The sequence below is a fragment of the Saccoglossus kowalevskii genome, chromosome 17 (assembly GCF_978046115.1).
Source record: "Saccoglossus kowalevskii chromosome 17, keSacKowa6.1, whole genome shotgun sequence".
In the NCBI taxonomy this organism is placed as follows: domain Eukaryota; kingdom Metazoa; phylum Hemichordata; class Enteropneusta; family Harrimaniidae; genus Saccoglossus; species Saccoglossus kowalevskii.
This window is the reverse complement of record NC_140657.1, coordinates 2,303,674-2,313,345: the sequence shown is the minus strand read 5'-3', so window position 1 is coordinate 2,313,345 and position 9,672 is coordinate 2,303,674. Positions and strand designations below refer to the sequence as shown.

The window sequence follows — 9,672 nt, the reverse complement described above, 5'->3', positions numbered from 1 at the left end:
TGAAAATATTATGCATTAATAAAATTATTCATAAGATGTCAGTTACCATATATATTATATAGCTCATAGTGATCTAAATTTAAGCTAAATTATCAATATTTATTAAATTCAAAAGAAAAAAAATAGGAAAATATAGTGATGTGTCCTTGGAATTGCATTATGTACATTCCATTGAGAAAATATACAGAGCTAATTTTCCCCAATATTTTTGTATTTCATATTATATTCTATAATATAACAGTACAATACAATAATTACAGATATTGTAAAATCTGTGAATAATTAACACATTTACACTATATTATCCTTGAAGTACTGAGCAAAGCTGATTGAAATAATATTCTAGTTACAGCTTTTTTTCAAATATAATTTAGTTTTTGTTTTTTTCATATATTTTATTTTATTTGCTGGTATTTTTTCAAGTGATGGTAATCGTGAAAAAAGCCCTAACTAGGATCTCATTTTGGCACCAAGCCAAATGACATTTCTTGCAATGATCGAGTTTACACAAAGTAATATGCAAGATCACCAGTACTTGTTCTTATATAGCACGCAGTTACCTAAAAATATTTTGTTCAAAATAAAAATTAATTTTCTATGTGTCAGGTACTGTTTACAGCCATCTACCTAGGTGATGTTCACATGTTTACAGCCAGCTGCCTAGGTGATGTTTACATGTTTACAGCCATTTACCTAGGTGATGTTCACATGTTTACAGCCAGCTGCCTAGGTGCTGTTTACATGTTTACAGCCATTTACCTAGGTGATGTTTAAATGTGTATAGCCAGCTGCCTAGGTGATGTTTACATGTGTATAGCCAGCTGTCTAGGTGATGTTTACATGTGTATAGCCAGCTGTCTAGGTGATGTTTACATGTGTATAGCCAGCTGTCTAGGTGATGTTTACATGTGAATAAACCTGTACATGTATCACCCCATGTGTAATTATTTGGCTCAGCATTGTATTGTAATATCAACCCTTTGAGTCAACAGCAGACACCATCCACAAAATAGTTCTATTTATAGTCTTCTCTTTTTTACATAAAATACTGTGAAAATTTCAAATTTATATATCAAAACTAGAAGCAATGTCACATTTTGTTTGTTTATTCCAAAATTAAGATTGAATACGATGAAAATTACAGAAAATGTGAACAATTTACCCAAATTGGGGAAATACCAAACAAATGTGGCTGCAGAGAATATTTATAGATATTAAAACAAATTGATGATTGAGCGTTACTATCATGAAAAAGACATAAAAAAAATAAAAATACAAAAAGGAATGCTGATCAAGAAAAATGCATAGTTTCAGAGTTCTTCTTTTTTTCTTTTTTTTTCTTCATTGAAGCCCCAGAACCAAGTTGTCTTTCCAGACGCTTCACGTTCTCTGGTTGCGAATGCCGAGAAAGAAGACACGCAGTTGCATATGTAAAGATGAGATTTACCCAAGATGGCCAAATCAACATGTGGTTCTTTCGGTTTCCTTACCACTACCTTAACCTGTGGAATATACAGTAAATACACAAAATTTATTTGTAATTCACATACATTATAAATGCAAATGCCGGCCACATCATATTTAAAATAAAAATGGGGCACAATATGGCCTGTCAACTGTCATTTTGGGAATAAAATAAAATATTTGCATTATTATTCTTCACTTATAAACATCAGCTACAATACATACTTAGAAATTAGCATTGCTTAAATTATCTTATTGTAAGCCATTTGTACAGCAAAATGTTTAAATTCATACTATATTGTGATGTCACAGTTGCCATGGTTTTTTATGACTAAGTAATCTGAAAATAGTACATTTTTTAGAAATTAAGAAATTATTTATTTCCAGTAAATCAATCTCACGATATTTACACTACATATACACATAATAATAAAAAGCATACATACATGTTTAATTTGCTTTAAAAATGTGCAGATTTTCATAAATAATAATAAAAGCTGCCCTTTCTGTTTAAACTAAGCAGTGATTTTTTTGTTCTGTTCTTTTTCTAATTGTGTGTAATAATTGTACATCACATTAATGAGCATAGTGACCTTGACCTACACACTACAATTGGTGACTCATAAATGAATTTTTATTATTCACATGAACATAGCCGATATCATTCCATAGAGGGCGCTATCATGAATACCTGCATAATAAGTACTGGCTGCATGGAAACGTACATAAAGCCATTATTCATTTTTTTTTTCTATTTCCATTTAAGCAAAGTATTTGTTATTCATTCATAAATTAAAAATAAATTCTGTTAACAATTTGTAATTTTCATTGCATGCTTTCATTAAAATGCAAATAGGTGTGTGAAAAAATGATTAGCTTCTAGTCCTAAGGAAAACCGATAAACGATGACGAGGTATTAGTTTGTTTTTGTACTAAGATTATTTAATAACACTAAAGATATATGTTCAATGTTGGACAGTTAATAAATAATTCATGTACATGCATTTCTCATTCCTACCATATGTGAAATTGTGAGAGAGTAGATTTTAAATGATAGAATAGAAACACATTCAGTAATTATTTTTTAAACATACAATTATCAATTAATAGAAAAAGGAAATAATTACACATACCTTTTGACTTTTTAAGCTTTTGGTGAGTTCACTTATCAACGGATTATCATCCGTAGCAACAAACACTCCCTTTGCTTTGATTTTTTTCACAGCTTTTTTTGTTTTCTTTAATATCTCATCCACTCCAGGAAAGCAGAGGTCATAGGTCAATTTCCCATGTTCATTGTTATAACCAAGGCACTGTGGTGATGCAAATAATTGCATCCCAACGTTGTCATTTTTTACATGGTCACATGCTTTTTTCTGGGAAAATAAACAAATAGATGTGGGGAAAATGAGTTGGGATCAAAGTTAAAATGTAGAGAGGTTAAAGTTCAACATTGAATAGTACAGATTAAATATTGAAGATAGATGGCAGAGAAAGGCAGGAAGGTAATTCTCCATAGTACTGGCATAATGGTACAGACATGGAGTTAACAAATATTTTTAAAGCTCCATGGTAGAGGCCAGAGTACAGACAACATCTTTGAAGAAAGATTCTGTAAACCTGCATATTTCACTGTTAGGAAATCAAAAACCTGTCCATTTTCAACTATGCACATCACAGTACTGATTGTATGCCAAATTTGAAATGGTTAACTTGAACATCAAGATTTCTTTTAAGAACTACTAGTACCGGTAGTTAGATTTTTGAGGACAGAGAAGAGTAGAAGTGTCCTGTGAGTGAACTCTCGTCAATCTTGTGATGGTGAATAAACTATGGAACCCTTTGCTATCTGTTTATAGTCAGGATTTCAATATTTGCTTAGACACAGTTTTAATACTTTACAGACAGCCAGTTATTCCCCTGAATTCTGCCCATGGCACTTTGTGAAGGCCTTTAAAGATCTTCCCATCTGTTGCTCACCATATAGTAGAATGATTTGATATAATTTTGCTATGCATTTATTGTTTTAATTAAAATTAAAAAATATGCTGTGATTAATAATTGATAGTTTGTTCATGTTACTGAGATAAAATGATGTTTTTTTCCAGAGTAAATTTGCATATCCACATGTGTCATTCATTCAAGAAAAGACACAGTTTTTGAACAATCCAATTCAATGTGGCACAAATACAATATCATTACTTATACTACCAATACATGTACTATACTGGGAAAGAAATTGATATATAAGAGCACCATGCAAACAAACACATTTCAATGTAATTAACAGTGAATCAGATGTGGTTGAAAACCTGGTAAAAAATTTGATTTTTTTGACTTTAGATTTCGGAACTCATTTTACTACATCAGAGGCAAATGTGAGCAAAGATTTTATAAATTTGTACCACATTTGTCAGCAGTTGGAAACTAAATAATGACGAGTTAAAGTTGAAAGGTGGATACTATAACATTTCAATATCCTCTAAAATTGATTTACTATCATACATGTATATAACAAGCAGCCTGTTGGCTGAGATAACTCCGCTGTTAGCAATGCACATTTCAATTAAAGAACAGAAGATATCATTAAAAGATGAACAATATGTACAGTATCAAATCAATCAGACTTGTGGTTTTTAACAAGAAGTAAAAAATATCACTTTTCACCAACAATGACAAAAATAATCATCAAAATTAGATAATTGAAAATATCACCACGAAATTAACAAATCTGAAAGAGGTCCACATGTAGTACTTATATATGTAATATCAAAGCAATTGGATTTGTGGTTTTTAACAAGAAGTCGGAAATATCACTTTTTACCAAAAATGACCAAAATATTCATCAAAATTAGAGAATTAAAGATATCATCACGAAATGAACAAATCTGAGAAAGGTCCACATGTAGTACCTAAATATATAATATCAAAGCAATCAGACCTGAAGTTTTCAACAAGAAGTAGAAAATATCACTTTTTACCAAAAATGACAAAAATATTCATCAAAATTAAGAATTAAAGATATCATCACGAAATGAATAAATCTGAGAGAGGTCCACATGTAGTACCTATATATATAATATCAAAGCAATCAGACCTGATGTTTTCAATCAGAAGTCGAAAATATCACTTTTTATCAAAAATGACAAAAATATTCATCAAAATTACAGAATTAAAGATATCATCACGAAATGAATAAATCTGAGAGAGGTCCACATGTAGTACCTATATATGTAATATCAAAGCAATTGGATTTGCCGTTTTCAAAAAGAAATTGAAAATATCACTTTTTAGCAAAAATATTCATAAAAATTAGAGAATTTGAGATTTTGACATGAAATGAACAAATCTGAGAAAGAACCATCCAAATTACTTGCATATCAAATTTGAAAAATTTTTGAAGAAGAAGTTGAAATTGTAAAGTTGACGACGACGACAGACAATCAGTAATATGAACAGCTCCGCAGTGTCGACTTTATCAACAGCGGAGCTAAAAATCTAGTACTAGCACAAAAATTAAATAATGAAAATCTGCTGATTATGTAGATGCCATGAAAACTTTGCACACAAGACAAATGGGCTTTGCTTTATGACTACATTTCTGATGTTTTAAGTGTATTCACAAGATTTTAAATTCTTAGCTTTGCTATTTAAGGTAGAGATGCAAGTTCGTAGGCACTTGAGGGTGAAATTTTTTTTTTGCTTTTTATTATCCAACCACTATAGACTGTTAAAATTTTGTATAATTGTGAATAGGGGATCATACTCAAAAAACTATTTTAAAATATAGATAACAGGTGCAAACATTCTCTCTTTTGAATGCTTAGCAAGGCTGTACATAAATAATAAAAAAGAAACATGGTGAAAAAAGAAATGACGGGATCTCCATATTATGCACTATATTTAACTTTTAACAAAACGATAATACATTTAAATTTGGAACTGTTACAGCCATTTTAATTATGAGCATTATCAAATTTCTTACTGAGTGAATTGTTATGCAAATTAGCAATTATCTCAGCTTCTTTTTAGTGCACATCCCAGAACTTTAAAAATAAATAGTTCCTTTGACCTTTTGTTTTGAAATTTTCACAAATGATTGACAATGTGTTTATCTTTAAAACTCCATTGGGTCATTGTTTCTGGTTGAATAGTGTTGCAGCAATCCTACAGACAACTAGCCTGGGTGTTAATTTATGCATAAACTTGAAGTAGTGAAATTTGAGCTGCTGCACTGCAAAATTGACAACTGGTAGATGTACCCGTAAACCAATTTTGACAGAAAACAGAAGCATGGTTTAGAAGCTAATTTTTTTTAAATCACTTTTGACCAAAAAAGCACATTTTTGTGCATATTTCAAACTACAGTGTCCGTAAAAAAAAATACTAACAACATTTTAAAATCCATACAATAAGTTTTCCAAAAATATATAGTTTTGTGGACAAGGGAGGTCATCTTGGTTTCCTAATTAACTAATTAAAATACCTGTCAAGTAAACTGCATCTCTACCTTAATCAATGAGTTCTACTAAATTCTTGACACCCAAAATAAAACATAGTTGAACTCTGGTGACCTTGCCCTTTGTTATATAATATAATTCCCTTTATCATAGTTTGTTTCAATATAAATATGCATTGTCATAATTAATTATGAATACAAACAAGTTTTGGAGTTGAACCAACAGTGGGGAATCAGTCTACCGAATGTCCTTAAAAGATGTAAATATCTTACAAAAACATTGGTGCCTTATTTGTTTAATTATTTTAAGGGACATAATTTCCAGCTTTCTTCAAAGTAATTCAGATATTTTAGTATAAAAACAAATGTCTCATTGAAAAAAAAGTGCTGCATTTAGATGTGAATAGATTCATAAAACATGCAAGATAACAGAAAATTTTAGCTGGCTTTAGTCCAAGTATTTTGTACAGGTGTCTGTCAAAAATTAATGATTCACTGAGACAAATATGAACTGCCTCATTGTGTGACTACTGTATTATATGAAAAGTAAAAAAAAACACCCTTTATGAATAGCTATCATGTTGCAAGCTCTGCTTTGTATGCAAATCAACTTAAATAGTTAGTTGGTGTCCAGTGGAGGGAGAAGTCAACAGTACTGTTGCCTCCTGAGAATCTACATCTTTGAAGTGCGTTTTTAAACTAGTATTATAAAAACTCTATCATTCTGTTCTAATAGCTGAAACATATTCCTGTGAGTTTTCATTTGTCGAATGAACTGTTTGTCAAATACAGAATACATATATTTTAGAACAATTTTCTTTTTAAAATGTGGATGAAATGTTTTGCTTTTTATGCATTTTTTATGTATTGTTTTTGATTTGATAACTTTGAACTAAACAGATTTTCTATTAGCTTCAGATCTTGATCAAAGTTTGGCACCCAGTTCATAGGAGTGCTTATATTGATTTTCTGACATCTTGTTTTCTGTAAAGATTTATTGGTAGGTTTGCAAATGTGTATCAGACTGTGCAATCTATCCATGAGTTGGTTTTGAAACCCAGTAAGGGATACATTACCAAGGATATTATTACAAGATAAATCATTTGCTTCATTGAACACATACAACAATGCATATTTCCACTGAGATCAGTGACCTTTGATGTGTATCACCAGTGATCAGTCAAGTAGAAACAGTCAAAATATTTTATCAGTTTTCTCAATTTTTGCATGATATTTTCATACAGGACATCTGTTGTTCAAACTCAGGGAAGACTTTATACTGATGAACAAGGTGACCAAGTTTGATGAAGTTTGGAATAGAATTAGTAAAGTTATCATGCACACAATAACAATTATTAACAACGACGACAACGACGTTAACGACAACGACGACGACAACGCCGGACAAAATTTTTCCCTTAATATACCTTTCCCTTCCATCTTTGATGGTACGGGCAAGGTAATAAAAACCTAGCGAATAATAAGTGCATTTACAATTTGTTTGTATTATGAAAAATCTATTGAGTAAGTATTCTTGAGTTTCACTTTAAAGTTAAACTATGAGGTCGGGTCACACAGGATATGACAGCAGGGCGTTTCCTGTGTTAGTCAACTCAAATATACAATGGGTGGAAAAAAGAGATTGGGAAGACATAACATATTTAGAATGCTTTACAATGACCACCTCTAGAGGGCGCCCACTACTCAGGAATATGATCAATCCAGCACAGGGCGTTTCCTGTGTTAATCAACTGAAATAAACAAAGGGGGGAAACAGTTTGAGAGGCATTTCATAATTTGAATGTTTTACAATAATCACCTCTAGAGGGCGCCCACTACTCAGGAATATGATCAATCCAGCACAGCGCGTTTCCTGTGTTAATCAACTGAAATAAACAAAGGGGGGAAACAGTTCGAGAGGCATTTCATAATTTGAATGTTTTATAATAATCACCTCTAGAGGGCGCCCACTACTCAGGAATATGATCAATCCAGCACAGCGCGTTTCCTGTGTTAGTCAACTGAAATAAACAAAGGGGGGAAACAGTTCGAGAGGCATTTCATAATTTGAATGTTTTACAATAATCACCTCTAGAGGGCGCCCACTACTCAGGAATATGATCAATCCAGCACAGGGCGTTTCCTGTGTTAATCAACTCAAATATACAATGGGTGGAAAAAAGAGATTGGGAAGACATAACATATTTAGAATGCTTTACAATAATCACCTCTAGAGGGCGCCCACTACTCAGGAATATGATCAATCCAGCACAGCGCGTTTCCTGTGTTAGTCAACTGAAATAAACAAAGGGGGGAAACAGTTCGAGAGGCATTTCATAATTTGAATGTTTTACAATAATCACCTCTAGAGGGCGCCCACTACTCAGGAATATGATCAATCCAGCACAGGGCGTTTCCTGTGTTAATCAACTGAAATAAACAAAGGGGGGAAACAGTTCGAGAGGTATTTCATAATTTGAATGTTTTACAATAATCACCTCTAGAGGGCGCCCATCACTCAGGATTATGATCAATCCAGTACAGGGTATTTCCTGGGGTGTGTATATATATATATATATATATATATATATACAATATGGCAATTACTATCTAGTTTGCCTAATAGATAGATCCATATATTCAATCAAGATAATATTGTATATTGATATAATACATAATCACAAATGAGTATGGTTAGTGATTCTAAAAATATTTACCACTACCATGCCTATACTAAGAGGTTATCAAGTGAGTACATGTACCACAAAATATGGAAGAAGGCAGTGAAGTGATTTTACTAACTGACACGTAGCAGAGGTCTACCTAACCCTGTGCATACTTTGCCATATTATTGTGATAACCTTATTATTATTCATTATTAAAGGGCGGTAGTCGTCGCGCTGCGCATGGGTAACATTTGTGTTGATAAACATTGATTTTCCCACAATCCAATGCGCTCTTCTAATATAAATCACAAGTACGCGGTTTGACCTGGGCGCGACTTGCACTAATTACCGCCGGTGACTCATTCGATATCTTCCTATCACCTGAAAATTCCTAATTAATTCTTTTGTAACGTCTCAGTTTGATCTACGCAACAGTTAAAGTTGCCATCTTTGTTTTGCGCATACGTGTTGCGACTACCACCCTTTAATATATGTTAATCTTTTTCTTGCTTTTAGAAACAATTTAATGAGATTAAAGACTAAAATGACAATATAAAACTTTTTGTGCTGTGCGATCATTTGCGCTCAGTGACATAATTCCATTTTCATTCACATGCACTATAGCTGCTGCATCCAATGAACGCATCAATATTGACGTTGTAGTTCACCCCATATAAGGGGAAATGTGAACATTCAAATGAGTGCTTATTATTAGACTGATTCTGTAGGAATTCTGAGTCAGCATGTTGACTGATGAATAGGTTTGTCTTCATAAAAAATAATTGTATATTACTGTATAGGTGACTTGTGGCACTAACAAAAATAATGTTGTGGCCCCTGACTCCCTTTGTTTTTATACTTATTTTGCTTATAAAATGTGAATTTCAGTTTACCCAATTACTATAGCAACATGTTTTTCATGATCATTATCTCAATGCTCATTTTTCTGTTGCTTTAATGACGTCGAAGAGAGTTTATTATTCACAATCAAACGTTAGAATACAAATGCCAAATGTGCAAAACTATAGAATTTTTACAGTGTTTTTGTCTTGCCAAATTATATAAAATGATGGCCGAAACTGA

At 32.1% G+C, this 9,672-nt stretch overlaps 1 protein-coding gene across 2 annotated transcripts in view; it reads right to left on the bottom strand.

Annotated features, from left to right (window-relative positions):
* Positions 1 to 1,090: 1,090 nt before the first annotated feature.
* Positions 1,091 to 9,672, bottom strand: part of LOC100378227 (GDP-fucose protein O-fucosyltransferase 1-like) — a 28,571-nt gene continuing 19,989 nt past the window's right edge. For both annotated transcript variants that reach the window (XM_006818397.3, XM_085492052.1), the window contains exons 7-8: positions 2,598 to 2,840; positions 1,091 to 1,502 (exon numbers count right to left, since the gene is read on the bottom strand). In XM_006818397.3, the coding sequence (XP_006818460.2) occupies positions 1,311 to 1,502; positions 2,598 to 2,840 (435 nt within the window). In that variant the 3' untranslated portion in view covers positions 1,091 to 1,310. The remainder of the gene's footprint in view (positions 1,503 to 2,597; positions 2,841 to 9,672) is intronic.